This window comes from Chelmon rostratus, chromosome 17 (genome assembly GCF_017976325.1).
Source record: "Chelmon rostratus isolate fCheRos1 chromosome 17, fCheRos1.pri, whole genome shotgun sequence".
NCBI classification, from domain to species: domain Eukaryota; kingdom Metazoa; phylum Chordata; class Actinopteri; order Chaetodontiformes; family Chaetodontidae; genus Chelmon; species Chelmon rostratus.
The window spans coordinates 20,213,821-20,227,590 of NC_055674.1; the positions used below are offsets into that span (position 1 = coordinate 20,213,821).

The window sequence follows — 13,770 nt, forward strand, 5'->3', positions numbered from 1 at the left end:
TGAAGTGTTGAACACTTGGCTAGTCAAATTTCCAAACATGCTAATTAGTGAAGACTTTACTGACTTTACAGGGGTACAATTAACACACTAATTGACGAATGGAAACATATCCAGGATTTCAAAATAAAGTTGTCTGATCATAAACGTCTCTGAGCGTGAAGCGTTCACAACATAAAGAAACATTTTATTTCTTTCGGGGGTCAGGGGGTCCCATTGAGACATTGCTCTTGTAATTTGCATACTGGGCCATGATTGGTTTCAAATTAGTTGCGATGTCACAGAATCCTGCTGCTAGATGCTGAACTGAGATTTACTGTTAGAAAACTAACACACATAAGTCAGTCAGCACAGTGAAGCTCAAACAGCAATAAATAAAACACTCTCCCAGTCTTTTGTTGCTGCTGTCCCTTGATAACAACAGTAATGCTGTTTGAAATGTGTTGCTGGCATCAAATTCAGAATAAGCAGATATTTACAAAAATCAATGAAGTTGATGATGTACTGTAATATATTGTCTTTGTACTGTTTTCACCTGAATATATGTCAAAAAGGATCAACAAATAATCACGTCCTGTTTTAATTATGTTTTATGCTGCCTTTTTTGGTTTTAATCACTTGTAGATGTTGTTGCCTGACCTTGCTGGAAGGCAGAAATGTTTATACCTGATCTGCCGGCCATCGTAGAGAGAAGGGAGACATCATTTAAATGTGAGGATAATACAGCACATGATCAGACAGCCGTTCCTGGAAGGCATTCATAGTGTTGCGCTTGGTTACCTCATTCGTTATATTATCAAACTGGTCAGATATTTGCAGAAGTGTAGGCACGAGTTCACAAGCAGCAGATGTGAACCTACACAACGTGTCACATTTATCACACAAGACGAGATACAGGACAATGGAATCTGAGCCCTTCCTTCTTTCTGAGACGCAGAAGGTCAGTGAGATTTGAAAGTTGGTGTCAGGTGACCTCTGAACATTTTCTTTGGCTTGTCCTTTGGGGACGAGGCAACAGCGAGAGGTGAGATTGTGTTTAACAAGTCATCGTAGCAGAGCAGCTCACAGTCGAAATGCTCACTTAATCTACTTTAACATACTCATCTGCCCATTGTGCTGTCAATATTTACTCTGTTTGTAGGCTGCTATCGGTTATTTTGTGCGAACAGATAACATAGTCTCAAGGGTGCATGTTCATTAATAGCCAATCGGCAACAATATCACCCTGCAGTCTATTGTATGTCATCTTGTGACCGTGCTGCTCAGGAAAGGCCATCAACTCCATTTACAGCCGACACAGTGACAGAGTGACCTTCACATTGGCAGCAAAGAGATGCTACAGAGAGGTGTGATAAGACCCCCAGATATGACAAATGACGGTCTTCACGGAGACTTTGAATGCTCTGCAGCACGCTGACATTTTACTAATAGATTGGACAGCGCACATGCGTGTGTGCGTGCGTGCGTGTGTGTGTGTGTGTGTGCTGAAAGTGACAGTTCATTAGTCATATCCTATCTCATGGACAGACTCCAGTACACAAAGGTGCACAAACACACACACTCACACACAGAGACACGCACACACCCACTCACTCACACAGTAATTGATGTTTGACGACAACTTTTCATTAACTGACCCAGAGACAGTTTGGACTTCTTTATTAGATTTCATGTAATTTTGATGTGGCGTTAAATAGTAATATCCAGAGAGTTCTGTGGAAGGACAGACTGAGTTTGATCTTCAAGGCCAAGAGACAAATAACACTCTTCTCTGTGTTTGTAATCAGGGATTGTGTTACATTTGCATCATCCATTTGATCTGATTTGAGCTTTGCCTTGAAGAGCTTGAGAGTGCCAGATCACGTGCTCTTCCTCCAGTCCCATGCAGTTTACTAAATGAAGTGTAAAAAAGTTATGTAAAACTATTTGAAGGTTAGCCTTCTGATTGGGTTATTTTTTCACGGCTATGGTAAAATTGTTGTTGCCTTACATGCTGTGCGGCCCATGATGCATGATGTCTTTTTCCCTGAATCTGCCCGCTTGTGGACCTTACAGTAAAATAATCATACAGACATTTTTTTAAAAGTTTTAAAGGTCTAAATTAAATGTTTGCTTTTAAAATTGTTAATACAAAGAAGAATAATGGATCTGTGTTGCTGTTTAAGGTGCGACATCAACAGGTTTACACATAACGGCCCTCCATGGGTGTTTTCTGTCTGTCAAATGAATTGTATTGCTGTTGCAGTACCACTGGTGGCCACTGGGGAGAAATGTCCGCAAGGCCTATTCTGTCATACCAGCCATGTTTCCATCGAGCTGTCAAGTAAATTTGAAGCGAGCTTTGTCAAAAAAACAATATTAAAAGAAAATTAGGCTTGTTGCCATTAACTGGTTTGAGGCAAATAAACTAGGAGGTTAGGGGTATAGGCTACGTTAAACATGGCTGCAATGAGCAAAACTGAAGAAGCAGAGGTAACAAACGAAACAAACAGGCCAGTTGTTTGCCAGCTGCCTTCTCTTCAGGAGAAACCAATACCAACCCATGTTGGGTGCTTCTACTTCATACGTGGAGGAGAAACCATTGGGGAGAGCAGACCACGCAGCTAAAGACCAGTTTGACTTGAGTGACAAGAGGAATGTCAGGAGAGGACAAAGTGAAATAAAATGAGGAAACGAAAGAAAAGAAAACAGACTGAAAGGAGTTTGTGATTAAGCAGGGGAGAGGAGAGGAGGAAGAGTGAAATGGAGAACAGGATGAGGGAGAGCGAGTCAGGAGGTTGGAAGAGATGAGAAAAGAATGAGAGAGAGGTAAGGGAACGAAGGAGGGGAGTAGATGGAAGAAGACAGAGGTGAGCGTGGGGTCATTCAAACAGGGAATTAATCATTTTGACAGCCTATCTGTCTCCCTCTCTCTGCCATGTGCACACACACACACACACACACACAACATCTCATACTCTCCTTCAGCACTTATCAGCATAAAAAGTCGCACCACAAAATAAGAGCATCAGTTTGAGTGCGATGGCAGCGCATGTATCCGTTTGGTCCATCCAGTCCAGACCAAGGGAAAAAACACATTGTCCTTTCGGTCTGCTGTAGTTCATGCTCACACTGCCCGTAAACGTGGCATCACACAGTACGACAGACTCTTGTGTGGTTTGTTTGTTGCATGAAATTAAATCTATGACTTTTAACTTCAATTCTTAGGATAAAGTACAATTGAATCCATCTGTGCAAGTAATGTTTGTGCTCTGTACCAGCGATGTATGTGCATATTTATGTGAGATTGTCAAGTAACCATGGTAACACCTATGCGAATTAGAGTGTGGGGATTATCATATTAGGTTAGGTTAGGCTATTAGAAATTATTGTCCATGACATGGAAAATTGTCTTTTGGCATCACAGCAATCAACAGTAGTACCAAAAAGCGAGAGTGAACTTGGAGTTCAATCAAAGGCAATCAAATACAACTCTACAAATTCAGCTTACTTTCAACAGGAAAAAGTCAGTGTGAACATGAAGCAGACCAGAACTAAAAGGCAAACAGTGTATCATCTTATCCGACCTCAGCTTTCAGCCAGCCAAGCCCCTCAGCAGCAGCAGCAGCACTTTCCCATTCACTATAACAGACGTGGCGTGATGTACACTATATTGGGTCTCTTTGCTCAAATGAAATTCTGGCAGGAAATCAGTTCTGCCCACAGTACGTGACAAATTAAAAGTTTGCAGCAGAGTGCAGGAGGCACTGAAGCTACCTACTGTAGTGCAGCTTTAAAGAAAATGATTAGCAGAACCGCTGTTTGAAGCATATCTGGACTGTTTTTCCAAATTATGACTTTGTTGCAAGTACACAGAGAATGTAATTTAAGATGCGATCAACAGGCATGGCATTCAATTCCACAATGTATTTTAGAGGAAGACAAAAGGGGAAAGAAAAATAAGCTCGCCTGAACGCCAAATTGCAAGCCAATCAAGGTCAAATGATAATGCAGCCTGAACGCAAATGAGTCTGAGACCCTGGACATGAGAGCATCCATTAAAATGGACATATCAGCGCTAGACGGTTGCTATTAGCAACCAAATCTAAGTTCTCAAACATCATCTTAGACTCAAAACATCTGCTGCCATTGAAAATAAATAGACCAATTTTCAATAAGTGGGTTTGGAAAAAAAAGACTGAAATACCGACGAGACTATATGACCTAAAGACCAAGAGATTCTACTGACCTACAAACATACCACTGAGAGGCAATTTCACATTTGAACAGAGTGGAAAAAAGCAGCTTGAAGCTTTTCAAGGCCGTGAATACCCATCAGTCATATGCATTTGGAGCGCGGAGATGTATTAATTGCATAAAAGAAGAAGCAGATATAAAAATAAGACTGGCATTGATGATGTTAATTCAGGGAATTACAAAGAGGAGAGCAGGGTATGGTTGCAGTGGTCCAGTCATCCAATTAATATATAAACAAATAAATAAACATAATTAAAAAGATGGAGGCACTTACTGTCTAATGAGGGCTTTGGATGAAGGAGAGGAATTTGTTTCGGGTCTGAATAAGTCCTGGAATGGTTACAACCTGCAAAGCTAATAAGCAGATGTTAATAGCCTGACACCGGCTGAAGGTTACATGGGCCAAGTGCTCATCTTCTTAAAGCAATCAATCAGATTGATGATTCCCACACACGTAATTTAATGAGCAGTACATGAAAGCATTGTTAAGGTATCCTGGGTTCAAGAATTAGTGAAGAGGCAACCAGCAGGAATCCAGCAACGCCCCATTAGCAAAATAAAAGTCCCTGTTTACAGCTTTTATTTTGAAGCTACAGCTTCTAATATCAGATGCCTCATTATCTCCTCTAACAAGCAGAGAGCTTTTGTAAAGATACCTCACAAGGACAACAACTGCATTTGATCAGCGCCAAGACGACATTAAACCAATGTTTAGATACTCACGTTTAGTGACAATGATCTCTACTGGGAGTGTGAATTATCACTTTACAGCACAGCAGGCCAGAAACACACAGAGTGGTGTTGTTAGAGGGCCACACAGCCTCACGGAGAGGAGGTCAGGGTGGATGGATGGAGGGTTAAAGACCTGGAAATCTGACTTCCATAATCAACACGCTCACTTCTAGAACGATGCCAACTCCCCAAGCTGATGCAGTGTGTGGAGCTGAATGTCGAGCTGCATGTAGCTAATAGGGCAACTTTCAGCTTCCATATTGGTTCGAAATGTTCTTCCATGAGCATTTCTATAGCTTGAATTAGGGTGTGTAAATATTTCATGTGAACAGTGTAATTGATCAGGATCAGATTTTGGCGCCTCACAAATGCAACACACCTTGCTGCTGAAGAAGAAGCAGTAAACATCTCTCTGAAGTATGGATTAGCCTGGTAAGAGATGCTCAGCCCTGCAGCCGTGTGTCTCTTTATCACGAGTGCCTAGCTGGGATCCCCGAGGGCCAGAGTGGTTGGAAATCACCGGCCTCCAGTAGCGTAGTGCTGCGAAAGAGCAAGCAAAGCAGAGCTTTCTACTCACCGTCCTCCAGTGTGATAATTAAGCCCACAGTGTCAACAGAGGGAAAGCCAGAGAGCTTGTCTCTAATAGATACCGACAGAGCAGAGGACTTAAATTAAAATCTCGGCCCTCGCTGTGTGCTCATTGGGTTACATGCATTATGCAGTGGCCTATTACGGCCCAGGCCCAGGTGGGACCGATCACTTTTCCTCTTTTAAATATTAGCATTTCATTTCGCTTACTGTTTCTCTGAGGAGCCAAAGCGCTTCCTAACCCATTTCTGTCTCTCTCATCCAAAAGTGTTTCTCTGAGTCTCTCAAACTCACCATCCAACTCGTTGCTCTCAACCGAGTCTGTGTCCAATTCTGCCCATTTCTCCTTCCATCGGTTGTTCCTCTTTTCCTCATTATTGCTCTTTCTCTTTGTCAGTTGTGCTAATTCTCTTTCCCTTTGTCTCTTTCCCCGCTGGATGCGTGATTGTTTGACTGACTGATCCTGGTTCTCTGTCTCTGTCACTATCTGTTTCTCTTCCAATTAATTTCTAGTGCAAGGAGTGACGGTGCGTCGGGCTGATCGTATGCAGCACGCTCAGGATATTTTAATCATGATAATAATCCATGACATCCATAGAAGCGTAAGCAGCTGTTCAGTACTGTAGCTTCACACATGGTAACTACGTGCAGCTGTATGTACATCACGACGACACAGCTCTGTGAAGGAGGGGCATCTTTCTATCAATGTCTCTGGCTCATTTCACACTGCCTGCCCGAGTCATTCATCTTTTCTAATTGCAAATTCAACCCCAAAAGAAGCGAAAGGTATGAACCGAGACAATTGTGTTATTCTTTTGACTAATGGCTTTTCTGGGAAGCGAAAGTCAACCTTGATTCTCTTTCATTGTGTGTTTCACTGTCTGTCTGTCTGTCTGTCTGTCTGTGCCTCCACATTGTTTTTATCTCACATGTTCGCTATCTGCCACCTTCTCCTGTTTACCAGACAACCAGCAGCAGCATCATGCCATATGATGATTTTCACTAACATTTATAGGAAATTAATATATGCTATAAAATGAAATATCCATATGATTTTTTTTTTGTACTTTTGTATCACTTCCCCCCCAAATGAGAAGGCTTGCTTAGCCTAGTCACTTATTGGGGGAGGGATTTAGTGAATGGTCAGTTTAGGTCATGTAACCTCACAGATATGGTGAATATAGTTCTATAGTATAGTCCCTATTTCTAGTTGCTACATGTGAATGAAGCCACTCATCGGCATGGTAACATCCTGGACAACGGAGTTAAACACTGACAGTGTTTCTCTAATAGAAACCTATTTCTGACTGATCGCTGTGTGTTTTGAGAATTTTTGGTTCAAAAGAGATTCCTAAATGGCAAGGCTGACGCAAAGTTCTGTAATATTACGAGATCAGCTGAGTCACACAGCTACAACTGCTCTTTATGACATGGTTGAACATCTCAACAACACCATGGCGTCTGGTTTGAACACTGTTGCTCTGCTAAAGGCTAAAAAGAGGTCGACTGAGAGAATCTCTCCACGGTTAAACAATAGCAGCCTTAAGGAGATTAAGAGACTGGGCTCGCAGTTCAGTGTGATATGTACAAGGAAGCCATGACTCTCTATAACAAAGCAATACGTCTGGCAAGAAAGGATTACTTTTCCGAGATTATTACAGAGAATGCTGGGAACTCTACAGTATCATTCTCCCCCATTGACCAGGTATTAAACACCGCCCCCACCCGTCCTCAGTTTATTGCAACGACTTGTGAACTTATAACACATAACTTCAGTTAAAACCTGCTTTGTTGCTGATGTGAACACAGATGAGCTCAACAAACATATTATCAACATATTACAGTGTTTGTCCCCGAGTCGAACCCCTTCACCTCCTGTGTTGGCCCTTTAGCTGCAGCATTTTTAAAGCAGGCGTTTCAAGTCATGTCATGAAGATTATAAATCTTATGAAGTTATAAAGTTACAAGTCCTGGTGTTATCCTGTCAGCACTGTTTACTGGCCTCCCCCATAAAAAAACGCTGAGCGACTTCAGCTCATTCAGAACTCCGCAGCTATGAACCAGAACCAGGAGCAGGGAGCACATTAGTCCAGTTTGAGCTGCTCTGCTCTGGCTGCCTGTAACATTCAGAGCTGATTTGAAGGTCCTCCTTGTATACAAAGCATTTAATGGGCTGGGACCAAGCTACATGGCTAACTGCCTCCTTTATTATTTCCCTTCCAGAACACTGTGATCATCTGCTGCTGATTTATTGGAGGTTTCCAGCAACAGCTGAGAGAAAATCAGGGATGCAGCCTTTTACAGTGTCGCCCCAAAGCTCTGGAACAAACTACACACTGAATGTGCAATTTCTCAGATATTTTCCATTGGCAATATATGTTTATAGTCTTTTTGTAGAAAATGTACATATATAGCCAACTTTTGCTATTTGCTTGCTGCCTGCAACACCCTAATTTCCCTGGCAGGGAAGTTTTATGTTATATCATCTTATCGTACCTACAGATATGAAGGAAGGAGCTCAATAAATATTTTTAAAAGAAAGCTAAAAACGTATCCCTTCACTTTAGTCTTTAACTAACTATGGCTTCCTGCTCTGAAAGTTTGGAGCTTCCCCTCGCACTTAATGCACTACTGCACTTCATTTACATTTTACTTGATTTTGTGTCATCTATTTTTAACATGATTTTATTACTATTACTCTCTTGTTTTATTTCCCATCTCATGTTATGCATTGTCTTTATTTTCATCCTTATTTTATCTCACTTTTACGATCATTATCCAGTGGGTTTTATTCTCCTTCTCATTTTACATACATTTTTCATCCCCGTTTTTATGTTCCTTCTGTCTTTTCTATGGGAAGTATTCACTGAGTGCCTGTGGATTTCTTTGTTGCAAAGTGCTTCAGTTGCTGTCTGAAAGGCGCTGTACAAATATATATATATATATAAAGTTTATTATCATGCTAGTGTTATGACTTGCCATTGTCTACATTGTCCACTCAGGCATGATGCTGTGTGGATTAGAGAAGCACGATTTCAAAGATGTTTTCAATCAAGAAGTTGTAAATAATAAGTATATTAAGTTTATTTATTAAGTAAATAATAATAATAAGTTCCGGTCAGATGGACCATCATGTGTTTGTCATTTGTCTCCTCTTCTTCCTCCTCCTCACCTCATTTACCTCATTCAGGTTAGCTGTTAGTCTGTATGTACAGTTTGTCTTCAGGGGCTTCTGTAGCTTAGGTGTTTTATTTGTGTATGAGTGTTTTACAGTGCAGTTTCTATCAGTGGGTGTCTGGTAAATGCATAGAGCAGCTTTAAGATAGATCTGGTTCTGCATGGATCCGGGTCCCAGCTTTCAAATAACAGATGGTCTGGTTCGGTGATGACCGGTGATGGTTTGAAGGCCTCTAATCTTGGCCTCTGCTGCCACGAGAAGATGAAAAATGGCTGATGGAGCTGGCTCTTCCATATGAATAGCATTTCAGTTAGCGCATTTATAGACAAACCCCCACCCCAAACATTTAATGTTGCTCCGTTTCCCCTCTCTGTTGGCAGGGTTTGAGCCAGCTCAGAGGTCCTCATTAGATTTCACGTCCACCGCCTAACCACTCAGCCGTCACAGCTCCCTTTTTCTCCAGCTTCACCCCCCCCCCTCCCCAATTCTGTCTTTTTCCCGCTTTTTCACCATCCTCGGATCCTCAGTCTTTGCCCTCTCCACACATTCGATTCCATCACATGCTTGTCAGAAAACAGGCGAAGGCTTTGAAGATTTGCCTCACGCTGCTTTGGTTTTTCGAAGACCACACATCAAACAGCTTTAACCTGTTTGTTCTCAATTACTTGGAGTGTGTTTGATTTGTTCCCCTCAATCCGGCGCAGGGGGCTCCCACATGGAACCGCCATGCTCCACCCGCTGTGCAGCAACCCCGTCGTCTGACGCCGCGTTGTTAAAAGACGAGGAAATCCTTTGAGATGTTAGCATCTCTGCTGCTCATCTGTACGAACACCTGCTTCTCCGCTCCAACTTCAGATCGTGCTGTATTTTAGAAACGATTCTGCACAGCTGTGCCTTTATTCAGCTGTCAATGATGCTTCACCGATGCAGCCTCCTTCAGCCTCTCCTTAATAACTGAAGCTGCCTGAATGAACAGCTTCTGCCATTATTAAAAACAATTATGTATATGTTGTCCTGATTTTCAGGTTTTAGACATTTTGGGGGCTTTTTGTTCCCTGTGAGAAACTCTTGTACCAACAACTTTGTTCCCAGGAGACATCAGTAGACATTTAGTTTGTAGATAATTTAACCTGTTTTAGGCATGAAATGAATCCAAATTTGGCTCAAGCCTGTCATGCAAGTCATATACAAATAGTCTGCCTTTGTCCACAAATACATTTCACATAATAATTCAGATCTTAGAGCTTTTTAGTTTCAAGGGAACAATAATTTCACACAGTTTATCATGAAGACATTTTTTCCACTGACTCCTATCTCATGACTATCTACCACCCATTCCTCTTCTGTGGAACACTTTACACTCTGGGGAGAGGGGTGACTAAATCTGAACGAATGGCTTCTTCCATTTTGGATTCCCTCTCACTCGGTTCAGACGATTTGCTATTCAATGGCGCGAATTAGCCAGTCGAAATTATCCAAAAGTTGAACATGACAGGAAAGATTTGTGTGGATTTACTTCGCCCCTGCAAGCGAATGCACCAATGCTAGCAATTCCTTTGGAAATAATTGAATGTACTGTGCAGTGTTCGATGCTGGTGTGACCAGGCCTTTATAATATAGTGTTTACAGCACAGTACATTAAATTCAGGTTTATTTGCGGTTGTCCATATCAGCAGTTGATAACCAAAATGTGATTCCAGCAGCTGCCCCCGAGTCTTTCTCTGTCACCATCCAGATGAACCTGCTCTATTATAACAACCAGCACCGCAGTGTGTCCTCTCATCTATCTAGTGACTGTCACGTACTGTCGAACCATGTGTTCTTTATGAACACTGCTGACACTTACAGCTCTGTGGTGTAAAGTTTTTCTCCTTCTTTTTTCTGCTATTATTTTTTTTTGAATGAGACTAGTCCACCAACAGCTAACAGTAAGCAGCAAATCAACACACCCGTGCTGATTATTCCAATGATCGAAGCTCACAAACCTACAGAACAGGCGGCATTCATGAGGTTTAAACAAGAAATTTAAAACAAGTTTGTGCAACTAAGAGAGTTTGCTGAATCACAATTAAAACCAAACCTTCGAGCTCATGAGTCTCATGCAAAAAAAGTACGAGGGGTGTAGGATAAGAATGTCTATAAATATATTATACGGCATACAGTAATAGGAAAGCTCTTAGCCTCTGAGCTACCTGTCACAGAACCTGTTGAGTGACGTAGAGGAGTGAAAAAGTCATTTTTAGATTCAAAATCCTGAGCCTCTTTTAAAAAATGATGTGGTGCTTTTCTTTAAGGATTACGCTGTGAATGGATTTCAGGCTGGTGAGTAATGGTTTAATTTCATACAACCCCGGCAGTGGCATGCCACAATTAAACCGAGGCTGAGTGCTCTCCCCTCATTTATTATATACAAACAGCGGTAATGAATATGTGAACGCAGCGAATGTCATACAATATGTATGATGAAAATAGTTTGCGTGCGGGTAAAGAACATTAATGGTTGATGTGTTGCCAGCGGGGGTTGCGAGGAGCTGACAGCACGCCGCTCTGGGGCTCTATGAACAACGGGAAAAGATGTTTTAATCCACACAAACAGATCTGCTTGGTCAGAGAGGAATTGCGGAGTTACAGTATATTACAGGAAAAACAAGGACAACAACCCTGCGCTGAATGCAAAGCTCAACCTGAAGAAGACACAGTGAACAAGGCATTACAGAGCATATTTTGACATGCAGTAAAAATCCTCGGGCACAGGAATGGTCATTCATTCTTCTTCTTTGTTTTATTGGCTGGCTGTGTGTGAGGTAGGATAGCGTGCTAAGCCCTTCAAGAGGGGTATCAAGAATCTGAATAGGTTAATAAGCCCCTAATATATTAATTAGACTGAATATGTTATGGGCCTGTTCAGTTCCTCTTTCATTTACAGCACATGAAGAAACACGCACGGCGCTCTGTAGCTCTTTTGTCCTGCCTGCGACATGCTTTGCCACTTGCTCTGCATGACTTGATGTAACTTTGCATAACATAACATTAACACCCAGACTGAACAAGTGAAGCAGAACTGTCCTCTCGTTCCGTAATTAGGCTGAGAGAGTCAGCGCACTAAAGTCTCCATAAAAGACGGGGAAGAAAAGAGGTTGCAGCGAGACCCGTCACACATCACGGCGCAGCCTGCTTTTTCCACTCAGATGACAAAGCCGCTATAGTTCTATAAGTGGGCCATGGCGCTGCTCGGGCCGGAGGCAATGGGATTACCCATGTTAAAAATAAAACAAGGGTTCATTACAGCGCTGTGGGTGAAAGTGTCATGGAGCACACTTAGAATAATGGTAATGATAATAATAATATATGCAACACACATGGTAATAGACTAAAAGCTTGTTGCAGTTATGTGTGTGTGTATGCATGTCAAGTCACAAAAGTACTTATCCAAGCTTCTTGTATTGTCACAGTATGGTTGTAGCATTCTGTTGCTCTACAGTAGCAACATGGGAATTTTTACAACACTGAATCTGATGAATGATGACTATGACATCACTGTAAGAGTAAGTGCTCTAAACTAAATGCTGTGTTAGCATTAAAAAACAACCTCATCAGCTTCACTGATTTTTGTAAATATCTGCTTATTCTGAATTTGATGCATCAGCGTGTTTCAAAGAAGTTTGGACAGGAGCAACTAAAGACTGGGAAAGTTGTGGAAGGCTCCAAAAATGGAAAGGCATCCTGGAAAGGCTCAGTCGCTCACGAGCGAGGATGGAGCGAAGTTCATCACTTTGTGAACACATGATTGTTTGTTTGCAAATGACCTTATTTTGTTTTTATTTGCTTTTTACACAATGTCCCAACTTTTTCGGAATCTGGGTTGTATGAAATGTCTGCTGTTCTGGATATTAATAACATTAGCCTGTGTGAAACTACAGCCAGCGTGTCCCTGACGCCCATCCCCGCCTGTCTCTCTGCAGATGGGAGGCACCATGTACAACACGGGGAAACACGTGTCCCTGCGGCCGGACAAAGCCCACCTGGTGAACATCTCGGGGGGCCCGCTGGGTTACAGCTACAGGCTGGAGGAGGTCCGCCTCCATTTTGGGAGCGAGGACTCCCAGGGTTCAGAGCACCTGCTGAACGGACAGGGCTTTCCCGGAGAGGTAAGACGAGACGGACACGACACATGCACATTTGCAGCGTGCTCGTGTACGCAGACACACATGAACACAGCCACAAAGACAGAGGGGCGGTGAATACTAATAGGCGGGAAGGCAATTGCGAAGAGCAGACAGAGACATCGGCAAACTCATTATGATTAATAACACACACATGAAACAGAGAAATGTACACACAACACCCACACGGAGCAAGTTATTCTGAGGCCGTCCTCTCTCATTAAGAGGAAAACTTTTCATGCAGGAGCAATCGTTCTCTCAGAGCTCATCTTGTTATCAGGCCTGAAGTGAATTCAAACCTGGTTATCAGGACAGGAAAAGCCAGTGTTTGCTTGTCTTTGCGGAGTTTGGGGCTGTGTGGAGATTCGCTGGCCTTCTCTGTCTCGGACCAGCCAGCGATCACAATCCGCTCTGTCCTGAGAGACACGCAGAGATGCTGAAAGGAAGCTGTGAGTGTGGTAGCTCGACCGCTCGCTACGCGACCGAGCTCCTGAACCCACATGTTTTGCAAAGATGCACAGATTAATTTTTGCGGCGCCAATTTCCGGAGTGACTCGACCTTTCTGATGAAACAAATCCAATTAATAAGACTGATGAATGAAGAGCGATAAATCAATGAACGGCGAGCCATTTTCATCAAGTCAAAGTGGCAAACACAGTCTTTTCATTACTTGAGTGTAGCTTGTAATGCTCTGTGTTACTGCGCCTCTCTTGCAGGTCCAGCTGATCCACTATAACCAGGACCTGTACCCCAACTACACCGAGGCAGCTAAGAGCCCTCATGGCATCGCTGTGGTCTCCATCTTCATAAAGGTCGGCACGTCCTTCTGGGAGCACACTGACACACAATGAAGGACCAATTATAAAACAAATGCA

General features: G+C 42.5%; 1 protein-coding gene across 1 annotated transcript in view; it reads left to right on the forward strand.

Moving 5' to 3' along the window:
* The window catches only part of LOC121621172 (carbonic anhydrase-related protein 10-like), a 90,932-nt gene that overhangs the window by 59,256 nt on the left and 17,906 nt on the right, over positions 1–13,770 (forward strand). Inside the window, exons 4-5 of the mRNA XM_041957522.1 lie at positions 12,694–12,879; positions 13,612–13,707. Coding sequence (XP_041813456.1) covers positions 12,694–12,879; positions 13,612–13,707 — 282 coding nt within the window. The remainder of the gene's footprint in view (positions 1–12,693; positions 12,880–13,611; positions 13,708–13,770) is intronic.